The sequence below is a fragment of the Berghia stephanieae genome, chromosome 1 (genome assembly GCF_034508935.2).
Source record: "Berghia stephanieae isolate SIO BIC M18660-M18661 chromosome 1, UCSD_Bste_1.3, whole genome shotgun sequence".
NCBI classification, from domain to species: Eukaryota; Metazoa; Mollusca; class Gastropoda; order Nudibranchia; family Aeolidiidae; genus Berghia; species Berghia stephanieae.
In genome coordinates this window covers 137256823-137271853 of record NC_088360.1, presented here as the reverse complement: position 1 = coordinate 137271853, position 15031 = coordinate 137256823, and the positions used below count along the sequence as shown (strand labels likewise).

At 36.9% G+C, this 15031-nt stretch overlaps 1 protein-coding gene across 1 annotated transcript in view; it reads right to left on the bottom strand.

The window, feature by feature from the left end:
- Positions 1 to 9850: 9850 nt before the first annotated feature.
- Positions 9851 to 15031, bottom strand: part of LOC144963316 (nuclear exosome regulator NRDE2-like) — a 15647-nt gene continuing 10466 nt past the window's right edge. The window contains exons 8-11 of the mRNA XM_078897241.1: positions 13075 to 14550; positions 12416 to 12528; positions 11867 to 11938; positions 9851 to 10166 (exon numbers count right to left, since the gene is read on the bottom strand). Of these exons, the coding sequence (XP_078753367.1) occupies positions 9990 to 10166; positions 11867 to 11938; positions 12416 to 12528; positions 13075 to 14550 (1838 nt within the window). The 3' untranslated portion in view covers positions 9851 to 9989. The remainder of the gene's footprint in view (positions 10167 to 11866; positions 11939 to 12415; positions 12529 to 13074; positions 14551 to 15031) is intronic.

The window sequence follows — 15031 nt, the reverse complement described above, 5'->3', positions numbered from 1 at the left end:
TCATTCATCATTCATTCATTCATTCAACTAACACATAACAGAGAGATGATTTGTAAGGAAAAAAAAACATCTCCCAAAACTAATACTAATACTAAACATTCACTAAACATTCGACTGCTTTCCACCCAAGGACTCCAGCAGGGGCCATGAAAAAACCAAGCAATTGCATTCCAAGACAAAGACAGAAAGTAACTCGGAAAACAGATATAAGGGGATAAAACACATAGCAAGTGACCTCCTGCCTATAAATATCGTAAAGAGATTAAAAATACAGCAGAAATGAATATGTGCAATTTGGGAAAATACAGAATCACTTCCTACACTTCGAATTCCATTTTCTCATTTTAAGAAAAAGGAGAGCACAGACATAGAATAGAAAGTCGGATCAATGTTTAAGAATCATGAATCAGTATCCAACTACGTAAGGGGAATATACCCAAATGTCTACCCAATTTATTGAGAAGTCATGATGTCACACCTGCTCTTCTGATTCCAAATTCCTTGGAACTGTGCGTGTATGTTTAATGGTTTTACAGCGCTTGTTTGTTTTTAAGGGTTTTACGGTGCTTGAACACATTAAGGTCATATCAGCGCCAGTAAAAAGGAAGAAAATGGTATAGTAAAAAGTTCTAGAATTATAATTAAAGCACCCAAGAAAAGGGAAGACAAAGGGGAATTTAGTTCAAACAGGAAACAGATGACCTAAATGTCTCATCCTGACACGTTTATGTTTTTTATGTTTTTAAGGGTTTTACGGCGCTTGCAACACATTTAGGTTATGTCAGCGCCAGTAAAAAGGAAGAAAATGGGATAGTAAAAAGTTCTAGAATTACAATTAAAGCACCCAAGAGAAAGTAAGACAAAGGGGAATGGGAACAGATAGGGATCAGATGTAGATTCCACGAGCATACCACCAATGTACTTAGTTTGAGATCACCCATGTCTCATCCGGACACAAAGCACAAAATCCAACAAAGAGGAATACACTCAAATGCTTACATTATACATTAAAAATAACAAATATAATAATACATAACAGAGAGATGATTTACAAGGAAAAAAATATCATCTCCCAAAACACTAACTATGCATTTGACTGTTTCCTTCTCAGCCAGGAATCTGACGAGGGCCAGGAAAAAACCAAGTACCGTAATCTCATTCCAAGACAAAGACAGAAAGCTTGTTGGAAAATATATGAGGGAATAGAAGACAGTATGTACCTCCCTGCCCACTATGGGAGGTCAGGATCCCCACCCAGCATCCTGACACAAGCACAGGTCCCCACTAAGAGGAATACACTCAAATATTTACAAAATCATATATATTTAAATAAAACGTGTTTTTAAGGGTTTTACGGCGCTTGCAACACATTTAGGTTATATCAGCGCCAGTAAAAAGGAAGAAAATGGGATAGTAAAAAGTTCTAGAATTACAATTAAAGCACCCAAGAAAAGGTAAGACAAAGGGGAACTGGGAACAAATGGGGATCAGATGTAGATTCCCAGAGTATACCACCAATGTACTTAGTTTGAGATCACCTAGAAGTCTCATCCAGACACAAGCACAAAATCCAACAGGCAGGAATACACTCAAATGCTTACATTATACACTAAAAATAACAAATATAATAATACATAACAGAGAGATGATTTACAAGGAAAAAATATCATCTCCCAAAATAATAACTATGCATTTGACTGTTTCCCTGACAGCCAAGACTCCAACCAGGGCCAGGACAAAACCACGTAACCTCATTCCAAGACAAAGACAGAAAGCATGTTGGAAAACAGATATAAGGGGATAGAAGACACAGTATGGACCTCCCTACCCGCTATGGGAGGTCAGGATCCCAACCCAGTAAAACATAAAACAGTGCACAACAGAGAGATGATTTACAAGGGAAAAAAAATATCCCCCAAAACTAACTATACATTTGACTGTTTCCCTCTCAGCTAGGGTTTCCGGCTAGTGCCAGGACAAAACCAAGCAATTTCATCACAAGACAAAGACAGAAAGCATGTTGGAAAGAAGATGAAGGGGGATAGAAGACACAGTAAGTGCTCCTTGCCCACTATGGGGGCTCAGGAATTTTACAGCGCTTGCAACACATTTAGATCATATCAGCGCCAGTAAAAATGAAAATTGGATAGTAATAATAAAAACATTCTAGATGTACAAGGACTTGAGGAAAAAGTAAGACAAAGGAGAATGGTTCAATAGGGAACCCAATCCAGCGAATGAGATTTTGTTTTTGTTTTTAAGGGTTATACAGCGCTTGCAACACATTAAGGTCATTTCAGCGCCAGGAAAAAAGGAAGAAAATGGGATAGGAAAAATTCTAGAATTACTATTAAAGCATCCAAGAATAAGGCAGACAAAGGGGAATTGGTTCAAATAGAGAACTATCAGTGTACTTAGTTTGAGATCACTAAATGTCTCATCCAGACACAAGCACAAGTCCCCGCCAAGAGGAACACACTCAATTGTTTACAAATCATATATGTAAAAAGAAAAATAATACAGTACATAACAGAGATGATTTACAAGGAAAAAAATATCATCTCCCAAACCTAACTTTACATTTGACTGTTTCCCTCCCAACCGGGGTATCCGGCCAGGGCCAGGACAAAACCAAGTAATCTCATTCCAAGACAAAGACAGCATGTTGGAAAACAGATATAGGGGGATAGAAGACGCAGTATGTTCCTCCCTGCCCACTTTGGGAGGTCAGGATCCCCACCCAACGAATGAGATTTAAACAAGTTTCTTGACATCACACTTTAACATTGATCTTTACCCGTTTGGAATTGTACCATAATTAATTGAAACAAGAAAAACACTAAACGAGAACTGGAATAAACTATTCTTTAATCAAACAATTTAAAATTTACATAATTAATAGAAACAATTTTACATATATTATAGACATATAATTCATAATTCAAAATAATAGCCTTAATTTAAATTCACTTTTTATCTTCCCATAATGGTAACCAGTAATTGAGTAAACTTGTTTTACAAGCGCTCACACATGGGGACTAATATGCCAACATTGAGGCTTACTGTACTTTTGTGTAAAATGAGTATTGCTCATTGCAAAAAATCATCAAGCCCTTAGAAGTGTTTATACGACTTGTCCTCATCATTATACTATTCATTGGACACAACTAAGGTATGTATTTTTTTTATTTTTAAAAAATTATTATTATTATTATTATTATTAATGATAATCATGAAGTCAAATTGAAAAAGAAGCTCCATCCAAAATACATTAAATTTAGAAGCTCCGTCCATTAGGAACCTACATATATATTATTTCAATGTTTTGTTGTTGTTTGGCTAATAAGTTGCCGTTGTGAATAAAAAAAAATAATAAAAAAATTCCCTTTATTCATCCCATAGGGAAATTTGTCTCTGGGGTCTATTCCAAGGGAAGACTGGAATAATCCAGGCATCAGCCGCAGTGCAGCGCTGCAAATTGAACTAGGACGAGGTGACTTGCTCAAGGCCACACAGTGCAGCGGCGGCCGATCGAATTCGGTACCTTTCGGGTACGAGGCAAAGACCGTACCGCTGAGCCACGCTGTTTTCATGTTTGGGTGTCCTGTTTTGTTTTTTGTTTTTGAGGGTTTTCGGAGCTTGCAACACATTAAGGTCATATCAGCGCCAGTAAAAAGGAAGAAATGGGATAGTAAAAAGTTATAGAATTCAATTAAAGCACCCAAGAAAAGGTAAGACAAAGGGGAATTTGTTCAAATAGGAAACAGATGTAGATCCCAAGAGCACACCATCAAAGTACTTAGGTTGAGATCACCTAAAAGTCTCATCCAGACACAAGCACAGGTCCCCACTAAGAGGAATACACTCAAATGTTAACAAATCAAATATAACATGTAAATAAAACATAATACATAATAACATACATACATAATAATAACATAGAGATGATTTACAAGGTAAAAATATCATCTCCCAAAGCAATAACTATACATTCGACTGTTTCCCCTCTCAACCAAGGACTCCGACCAAGGTTAGGACAAAACCAAGCAATCTCACTCCAAGACAAAGACAGAAAGCAAGTTGGAAAACAGATATAAGTAAGGGGATAGAAGACACAGTATGTACCTCCCTGCCCGCTATGGGAGGTCAGGATCCCCACCCAGCTTGTGAGTTCCATTCACTGTTGTTATTCTTCCTGCGAGTTTGTGATGTCACTCTGGCTATAAAAACGATCTTCCCTCCTTTTCGGAAGCTCTTCTTACTACGATATTCATAATGGATTGATTGAAATTAGGTGTTGACTGTTTTTATTATGCTTTTATTACCAGATGAACATACCTGGACAATTCGGTGATGTCTTGATGCAGGGCATTTTTTAACCACCCATATATATGTCCTCTACATATGGAGAATTCCCACTTCGGTGGAGACTTTTTCTTTACTAATTCCTATATTTTACCTATAGTGAACCAGATGGAGAAATCTGTTCATGACAATAAATCTACTTTGTCTAAAATTATTGAAAAACCTTGGCCTTTATTTTGATACTAAGCTTACAATGCAAACTCATATTTCAAAATTTTAATTTTTATAGAAGAAAACTAGACTCCACCTCTTATCAGTGTAGATGGAATGGATGAGTGGATGAGCTTTGTCGAAGCCATGGGTCACTTGGAGAAAAGATTTGGCAATAAACAGCTGAGAGGATCAGCATTTCGGCAGTAAATGACCGCTAGTCACAAGTGTATTAAAGGTAACAGTGTTGTCAATCTCACCACACCTGAAATCTGTTTCAAGTACACCACAACTGCAAATACACCACAATTGCACTCGCTGGACTACTTCACTGCTAATGCATTATTAGAGTTAAACCAATGTAGTTCAAATTATAAATATAAGTCGCAAGAATAAAAGTAATAAAGTGGACCCTTAATAAGGATAATTTACGTTTATCAAGTGTTGATTCTGTTTTTATTACCGGATGAACATACCCAGACTATTCGCGTGATGCCTTGATGCGTGGCACTTTTTAACCGGTCATATATGTCCCCTACTTCGGTGGTGACTTTCTTTACTATTTTCTATATTTTACCCCATGAACCAGATGGCAAAATCTGTTCATGACAATAAATCTACTTGGTCTAAAATTATTGAAAACTTTTGGCATTTATTTTGATACTAAGCTTACAAAGCAAACTCATATTTCAAAATTCTAATTTTTATAGAAGAAGAATTTCCAGTATGAAATCTAAGCAGAATAATGATATAACAAAACTACTTGTATCTTCTCTTTAGAATGGATTATTGTAACGCTCTTTTAACAGGATGGCCCAAAGGTGCTATTAATAGACTACAGAAGATGCAAAATAAGGGAGCCAGATTAGTTAAAACCTCACGAGATGACATGCCTGATACTTTACGCGAGCTTCACAGGCTCCCTGTTCAATACAGAATAGAGTTCAAAATTTAAAACTTCTTTTTGATATGTTGCATTATGATCTCACAAAAATATGATTCTAACCTTTTATTGGGGCCATACATCACATTATAATCACATTTAAAAAATCACATGAAAAGTTGGGATTAGTATTCAGGAAATTACTTACTGTACTTGTGGAAAGCCAGATGATGGAGACCTCATGGTTGTGTGTGACAGGTGTTTCGACTGGTTCCACGGCAGGTGTGTCAACCTGACGAGGAACCAAGCAAGGCAACTGAACACTTTCATTTGCCCATCCTGTTCTCACTAATTTTTTCTTTAATCTCTGCAGATGCCTTCATTTTCGGAATATGCTACCCTCTTCCGAGACTTTGTGAGGTTCCGGGAGGAAATGCCTTGGGTTGTCGGCAGGCACTCTCCGCCAGGCAACAACCCTGAGCGCGCCATTTACCATCACAGGCAATCCCGAGTGCCTCAAGACGTTCCCGAACACCTCCCATTACCTCGAGACTTGGGAGAAGATCCTGGATCTCCCCCGTTGCCTCTAGCCAGGGAGAGAGATCCCGAGATTGCAGGAGATGGTCCTGCTCTCCCCGTCAGGACACAAGAACAAGCACCCCGACCTGACTGAGCCACGATTGGCCTCCCAGCAGACAAAGAGTGGAGAACCAGAGATAAGCTGGCCGTCGGAACCGGTATCGCCGTTGCCGGGGGGGGGGGACTTCTTCCGCAGCCTGCAGATCCAACTGAGGAGAGCCAGGAAGGAGATGGCCTCCCTCCGGAGCGAGGCAGCAGAGGTGTCCCGCCTCAGAGAGGAGAATGAAAAAAAGAAAATGAGGGAGAGGGAGCCGGCGATGGAGCTGTCCCTCCACAGCTCTGTCCTGGACAGTGAGGTGCCAGGGCTAGTAACCTTGTACATAGTCCATTTTGTTCCTGTTTGCCCCAGCCCTAGGAAAGGGCTTTCCTTTGTTTGATTTTATTTTTTTGGTTGCTACACCCTAGGTAAGGGCTCCTCTCCTTTATTTCTCCACTAAGCATATCGAGAGCTCCAGAAAGGTGCAGGTGAGTATCCCTCATCCAGCCACCCTGCCCTTTTTGAGGGGAGAGCAGTATAGGGATCTCTAGCCATAAATAAACGTATGGCTATGGTGACTATAGCAATGGTCATTCCTACTTCCGCTCTGACTCGTCCTGGGCTTACACGGCTCATATAAAAGCCTACGGGATCTCTCAACTAGCTCTCAATCAATCATACTTCTTCATCCCACTCTCACTTATTCGTCTACTGTCGCCCAACAAGGTGAACTATATTTTTATACTTAAACTTTAACTAGTTCTAGTTTTAACTTTGTAATTCCGTGATCACTGGCCATCTGGACCCATCCTAGCCATGGAGTCCTACAGCCAGAACACCGAGTTCTGGCAATCATGGTAGTTACTACACATCTCTAAACGGACACCTCAAAAAGCCCCCATCGGGTCAGTTACTTCGGACGCGAGGACCCCAGCTTGACCATCTGAGTGAGTGAGATTAGGACACGGATCTGTGGGGAAGATTTTATGTAACTGATTATTGTGATAGGTTCATGTTGTTGTTGTAAGTGTTTTGTTATGAAATCGACTGTCGTGTCTCGATCAAACTGTTGTGAGTAATCTTCATGTTGTGTTTGTTCACTGTCTCCCGCTTAAACGTGACGTCATCGTGTCTATCATATAAAAGCTCGCGAAACCCTTCATTCTTTTCTCTTTGACCCCAGCCTTATTCTTACTAGACCTCTACTTTGCATTCGTTGTTGTATCTTTCAAAGATCCGAGCCGCCATACTTTTGGTATGTTTTAAGAATTAGGCTGTACCGGGACGATTCCCGAGGTGCTCTAGAGCATTTTAAACCGCCCATATATGTCCTCTACATATATGGAGAACACCCACTTCAGTGGAGACTTTTTCTGAACTTTTCCCTTATTTTGCACATCGTGAACGAGATTGGGAAATCCGTTCACGACAGATCCTAGCAAAGTCCAGTTGAGAAAATTGGGACATCTGTCAAACACAGAGGATGACCATCATCACTCTGGTCAAGCTAGGCATTTAGAACAGAACTGCCCATTACAGGAACTACTTCTTTAGCTCCGGGATCTGGTGGCAGAGGTTGTCAGGCTTGAGGAAGAAACCAGAGGCAAAGATGATCATTTTATTTTCCACCAAAAACAATTTAAAGGTGGGGATCCATGAAATGTCACAATCTTGTCGATGATTGTTCAATTTGAACATGTAAACAGAACGCACCTTTTGTGTGATAAAAATTCATAATTATAAGAGTAGCATTTTGAAAATTTCAGGATCTATAAACGAGTTTTGTACTGAAGGAATTTTTAATTTTCATAGCATTTGGTCAATTACACACTAAACAGTGTGCATCTTTAAATTCGACGCATTTCCACCCAGTCTGAGTCCTGAGTGTGAAGAAAATATGGCAGAGATTGCAAGGCTTGGGGAGAACTTTTAAGATCTAGTGATCATCTCCAATTAACTTCCCAAAAAAAGGCTCCAAAAAGTTTTCTGATAAGTCTTTTTCTCATGCTACCTCTTCTATTTGGAACTCTCTTCCAATTTCCTTAAGAAAATGCAACACTGAAGTAACTTTTAAGACAAATATTAAGACATTTTGGAAGAAAATATTTGATACATTAAAACCAGTTTCCTGTTTAGGATTAATTTCATGATATGAACGTCTTAATCATGTTTTTTGTACTTATGACCTGTTTTATTGTAGCTGTTATGTCCGAGCGAGTCCAGAGTTTGACCGTAAACAGAACGCACCTTTTGTGTGATAAAAATTCATAATTATAAGAGTAGCATTTTGAAAATTTCAGGATCTATAAACGAGTTTTGTACTTAAGGAATTTTTAATTTTCATAGCATTTGGTCAATTACACACTAAACAATGTGCATCTTTAAATTCGACGCATTTCCACCCAGTCTGAGTCCTGAGTGTGAAGAAAACAATATGGCAGAGATTGCCAGGCTTAGGGAGAACTTTTAAGATCTAGTGATCATCTCCAATTAACTGTTCCCAAAAAAAGGCTCCAAAAAGTTTTCTGATAGGTCTTTTTCTCATGCTACGCCTTCTATTTGGAACTCTCTTCCAATTTCCTTAAGAAAATGCAACACTGAAGTAACTTTTAAGATAAATATTAAGACATTTTGGAAGAAAATATTTGATAGATTAAAACCAGTTTCCTGTTTAGGATTAATTTCATGATATGAACGTCTTAATCATGTTTTTTGTACCTATGACCTGTTTTATTGTAGCTGTTATGTCCGAACGAGTCCAGAGTGTGACCGTACCTTCCCAGGGTGCTAGGCATTTTGAACACCACTTTAAGCTAATCAATGTTCGAACCTGGTGCTATATAAGCGTAGCGAGGGAAACCAGTTATATCGAGTAGAACAGAATACCACTTTCCAGCAGTCCCGTTCTATATCATTTTATTATTGTAGTGTTCCCTATTCGTGGATGTTAGGAGAAAGGATAAATGGATAAGTAAAGTTGTATCGTTTTTTGTGTTACACATGTTATTTTGTTCCGTTATAAATGTATATAGTGTTCGTAAACCTTGATCTCCATTTATTTTATTATTACAATTGTCTGGCCGTGAAGCACAGACTTTCTCCTCCTTTCTCCCAGTACAGTGGTCTGATCTTCCTCTCTGAGGGAACCTATCAACGAGTTCCCTCTTATCTTCCTAGTCTTTTCCCTTCTTTTGTTGGCGTTTCAGGTTATCTGCTCTATTGACTAACCGAGAGCACCCGAATCATCACATAGCTTTGGCAATTGCATTGAAAAGGCGTCTAGAGCTGTTTGTATATGGAATAGGTGCAGTATAAATGATCTACACTATTATTATTATTATTATTATTATTATTATTATTATTATTATTATTATTATCATTATTATTATTATTATTATCATTATCATTATTATCATCATTATTATTATTATCATTATTATCATTATTATCATTATTATCATTATTATCATTATTATCATTATTATTATTATTATTATTATTATCATTATTATTATTATTACCATTATTATTATTATATCCTTAAATGATATAGCTAATAAATGCTTAACTGAAAGCAATTGGTTGATTTATTTCATAACTGTCACAAACAAACAAAACCTATTTTGTTTGGGTTTTTGTTTTACCATATGAATTTCAAGGAATATATCTGTAAAAACCTAAATTGTATTTATATTAAATTAACCCTTATCTATATATGAACTGTGGCCTAATAATCAAAAATGTATTAGAATTGATGTAGATTGTATTACTTTGATCACAAAGTTTTTCTAGGTAAATGATATTTTTTATCTATTTTTTATCTTATTGTTCCTAAATTTTGATAAGAAAACCTTAAAATGGAGGAAAAAGTCAAATCCCCCCTTCCCAATATAACTATATAGATGGCAGGTCTGTGATTGTACCCATGGCTGATTGAGAACTATGGGGATATCCAATTGGATCGGACAATAACTTTCACTCATCGACGTCACTTTTAGCGTCTCCTTCCCCGTCCGAATCCTTTTCTGCATTGAGTAACAAATCCACCTCCTCTAATGGCATACAGACACGAATTTCTTTCTCAGTCATAAGGTCAGACATTTCCTGGAGCTCTTCATCTCCAAAATACTTGACTCCATCCAAGTAGATCAACTGCAAAATCAAAATAACAGTGAATCAAAATTACGAATCCCACTTTTCTTTTCCTTTCCAACAAGCTTATTTCTCTTCATGTGACATCCATAATAGCACTCAATAGTCTGATGTCACGTCCGCCCAGCAACCAGCAGTTTGGTTCTAAACAAAGAAAATCGGTACTTTTTATTCTTCATGCTGGCTAGAACTTTTTCACATGTCATGTGATCAGAATGTATAAAAGTTTGTTTGTTTTTAAGTTTTTAAGGGTTTTACGGTGCTTGCACCACATGTAGGTTATAACAGTGCCAGTAAAAAGGAAGAAAATGGGATAGTAAAAAGTTCTAGAATTACAATTAAAGCAGCAAAGAGAAAGTAAGACAAAGGGGAACTGAGAACAAAAAGGGATCAGATGTAGATTCCAAGAGCATACCACAATGTACTTAGTTTGAGATCACCTATAAGTCTCATCCGGACACAAGCACAAAATCCAACAAAGAGGAATACACTCAAATGCTTACATTATACATTTAAAATAACAAATATAACAATACCTAACAGAGAGATGATTTATTTACAAGGAAAAAAATATCATCTCCCAAACCAATAACAATGCATTTGACTGTTTCCCTCCCAGCCAGGACTCAGGCCAGCGCCAGGACAAAACCAAGTAATCTCATTCCAAGACAACGACACAAAGCATGTTGGAAAACATATAAGGGGATAGAAGACGCTGTATGTACCTCCCTGCCCACTATTGGAGGTCAGGAACCCCACCCGGAATGTATAAAAGTCAAAACATGATCAGATTTATAAGGTTTTTTTCCTCTGATACACTTTATGCTCATCAGAGAAGTATTTCATAAGAGCGTCCGCCATTGTTCCGATAGTTTAGAACCAATTACTAAGTTACTATGCATCATTACGAGGGAAGTGACGTCACAACTGTTGAAGCCTATTGCTCTAAAATTTAATTTGTAGCTTTTCCCCCCCCCCCCCCCCCCATCCCACACACACACACAAACACATTTCACATTGAGGGACAGAACTGCACAAAGTCTGTTGGGTTTTTAAAAAGTACTTTGTGTTGCCATCAAATAAATGTTTAAAAATGAAAGTATCATTAACCTTGCATTTTGCTGAAATGGAATTAATCCATCACCACCACAGGCCTTGTTTGTCTGTTTTTAAGGGTTTTACGGCGCTTGCAACACATATAGGTCATTGGATAGTAAAAACATTTTAGATGTACAATAAAAAGGAATTGATGAAAAAGTAAGACAAAGAAGGGGAATGGTTCAAATAAGGAACAGATGTAGATTCCAAGAGTACAATATCAGTGTACTTAGTTTGGGATTACCTGATAGTCTCACCCAGACACAAAGTTTACAAATCATATGTTAAAAATAAATAACAGTACATAACAGATGATTTACAAGGAAAAAATATCTCCCAAAACTATAACTATACATTCGACTGTTTCCCTCCCATCCTAGGACTCCAGCCAGGGTCAGGACAAAACCAAGTAATCTCAGAAAGCAAAATGGAAAACAGATACAGGAGGATAAAAGACACAGCAAGGACCTCTCTGCCCACCATGGAAGGTCGGGAACCCCACCCAGATCACAGGAAGAAGTGAACAGTGGGATGAAATAAAATGTATTATTTTAATAATTCACTCAGTAAACCACATACAATGGCTTCTTTATAATACACACCTTTGCCCAAGGACAACTCTGCAATGCTCGATAAAGAATTCCTTTCGCACTAGTCTTTGTCCCATGTTTGAACTGCAAAAGTATGGGAAAAATGTAAGTTGGCAGCAAATAATTTGTTCGACTCTTATTTTGTTCTGGACACTCATCTACTAATACTGGATATATATATTCTTTTTTATTATATTCAGTACTTGTAAATAAAATTGTGCAAAAATAATGAGCAGCGTTAATAGGCAATAGATGTTATGAAGATGTATTTATAATCATATCATTACATATTCATCAAAATTGTAATCCTGTGAATGAAACTACACAAATAATAATTTGATTCAACTCATTCAAAGAATAAAGTTAAGCAATCAATATATAAAGAATAAATTGAGATAAAAAATTTTAAAATATCATTTACATGTATCAGGAAAAAAATCTTTAAAGCACGGATGTGAGTATCCTCTGAATTAATAAAACGCATAGAAATAAATATATTTTCTATAACATGTTACATAAGTGCACCGTACCTACATAACATTACCCCCTTGATATGCATACCTCAAATGCCAGCCACATTCTCCACAACAAAGGACAATGGCTACATACAGGAATTTCCAGGGAATGTTCAAACAATGACCTGATGCGATTGACGAGACCAGTGTCTGACAGATCTGTGAATAGTTTTAAAAAGAATATTAGTAATCACAGTAAATCAACAATAAGAATCTGCAAAACAATCTAAAACTTATCTGTGAATGACTATAGAAAGCAAATTTGCAACCAACAGTCCAACAATGATCAGATTAATCATATCAATCTAAGAAAAGTCTAAGGGCAGCAAAGATGGTGTCGAAAATCAGTATCAAAATCCTAGCCCACAAAAATTTTCATTTTTAATAATTCAATTTTTTTTTCCATCCACACAATTTCAAAAATAGTAATCAGCCTGTGATGGAAAATTATGTTTAGAATAACGCATTCTTTATAATTATTAGTCCTACTTTGTCACTTTGATTTAGAATGGATGTAGTCTTATTTCAAATATGAAAGTAAAAAAAAATGTCTGTAACAATTTTTCTCTCACACAGCAATTTTCAATACACTGAATTAGGCCAAATTCGGTCATGAATAAATCTATAGATTTTTTAAGTTATCTGTGGCAGTTTTGAAGATACAAACACACAAGTTGACAAATAAACACTGAAAACTATCATTACCTGATTGAATGTTCTCCCCTTGATTCAGTTTTTCAAGACGTGAAAGCTCAGATAAAACAGCAAACACAACGTTGGACACAGACGGAGAAGACTTCAGTTGTTTGTCATAAAACTTTCTCGTACACCCCGCCAAGAATAAACCGTATCCCACTTCCAAGAATGTCTTATGGAAATTGCTGCTTTCTGGAAATTCATCCAAAGCTTTTCCCAACACATCCCTTAAATATGATAATGGAATGCTTTCAACATGCATTACATTTGAAATAAAACAGATTTGAGATACATACAAGTCATTGAGTATACGTCTCGATTCCAACGCAATTGACTGATTTCCACACAAAACTTCTTTGATCCGTGATTGTGTATTAATAAATACTTGGTTAGCACTTTTAAAATTTGATGCACAGTATTCAAATAAAACACAACATTGAATGAATGCCACCACTGTATCACATGAAGAGGATGTAGAATTTTCTAAATCGGAAATGAATGTCTCGAGAATTTTCAGCGCGCGTTTCCTTATACGCAGAATATATGGTGGAGAGGAATCGACTTTTGAATGAGGTTTGAACTTGCTGCCTTCAAACAATGCTCCCATGCAACCTATCACCTGATGTTTATCATCTTGTCTTGGAGCTGAATGTCTCCCCTTTATCGTTACATATTCCAAAGGTTCAAAGTTCAACATTATCTCAGCAAATGTGCGACAGAGAAGACAAATTCCTTTGGCTTTCCTGGGATCAGACAAAGAGTTGGAACCAATAAACATACCTAGGGCTGTGTCGATCATAGAGACAGTCTCCTCCATTTTGTCAGATAAAACCCACATAAGTCTGATGTAAGCATCCCAGACCACCAAATTGTTTCTGTTCTGACTCTCTTTCAGCAAATTTTTGCCCATCTTCTTAATCTCCTTACATTGAGCAGGTGAAATTGATTGGATATTGCATACACCATTTTTCTGCAATTCGATATCAAAGCGTAAAAGGGTAAAAACATCCCTGTGTGTCAAACTAAAGTAAGCCTCAGCCTGAACTATGACCTGTTTTACAATGTCAACTAATGATTTGTCTGGCTTCCAACTGGATCCCACATCTAAATCAATGCTCAGCAATGATGATTGAATTTGATTCAATTCGTCCAAGAGATATGCGTTGAAAACAGATTTCTGAATTCCCTGCAGTCCAGTGGTAATATTTCTAATACTGTTGCTTGTCATTCCTAGAAAAGACAAGAATAAGCAAACCAGCTGAATACAGCTTTGCGACTTTGTCAGTCTGAATAGAGCTGGGATAATGTCTTCAAAGAGGATGAGTCTGTCTGGATCTTCACAATTTTCTTCCGTCTCCCCTTTGCTTTCATCAGGTCTCCATGGTAACCAAGTAATATTACATCTACCCATCTCCATCTTCAACCATGTTTGAGATTTCGGTAAACCCATGGATAATACAGAATCTTCCAACTCCTCTGTCGATACTGAAATTAGAAAAGATTACAAACTTTGAGGATGCTATTATAAAATATATGTTAACAAAATATTCCATGAATTCAGGGAATACTCCAAATCCATAGTGACCAATTAGGGAACTGTCATTCCGATGAGATAAAAATCTGCAAAGATGTTTAGGACAGAAGCAGAAAGAAAAAAATACAAGAAATAATCATTAAAAAAAATTTTTTTTAAAATAAGCCTGCCCCGATTGTATTTCGTGTATTTTCCTTTCTGCGTTGTCCAGCGATGTTTTCTGCACATATTTTCAGATTTTTATCAGAATCAACACCTAGATGTTTTTAGCTGTATAAAACTTCCTTTAATGAGCTCTGATTATATAATAATGACAATTCTAAATACTAAAATGACTCTAGCATGATATTTTGCTGAAACATAATCCATGTAAATTCTACCTATAATCTTTGAAAAAAAAATGTCTTCATAATTTCTCAACCATGTTGAGAA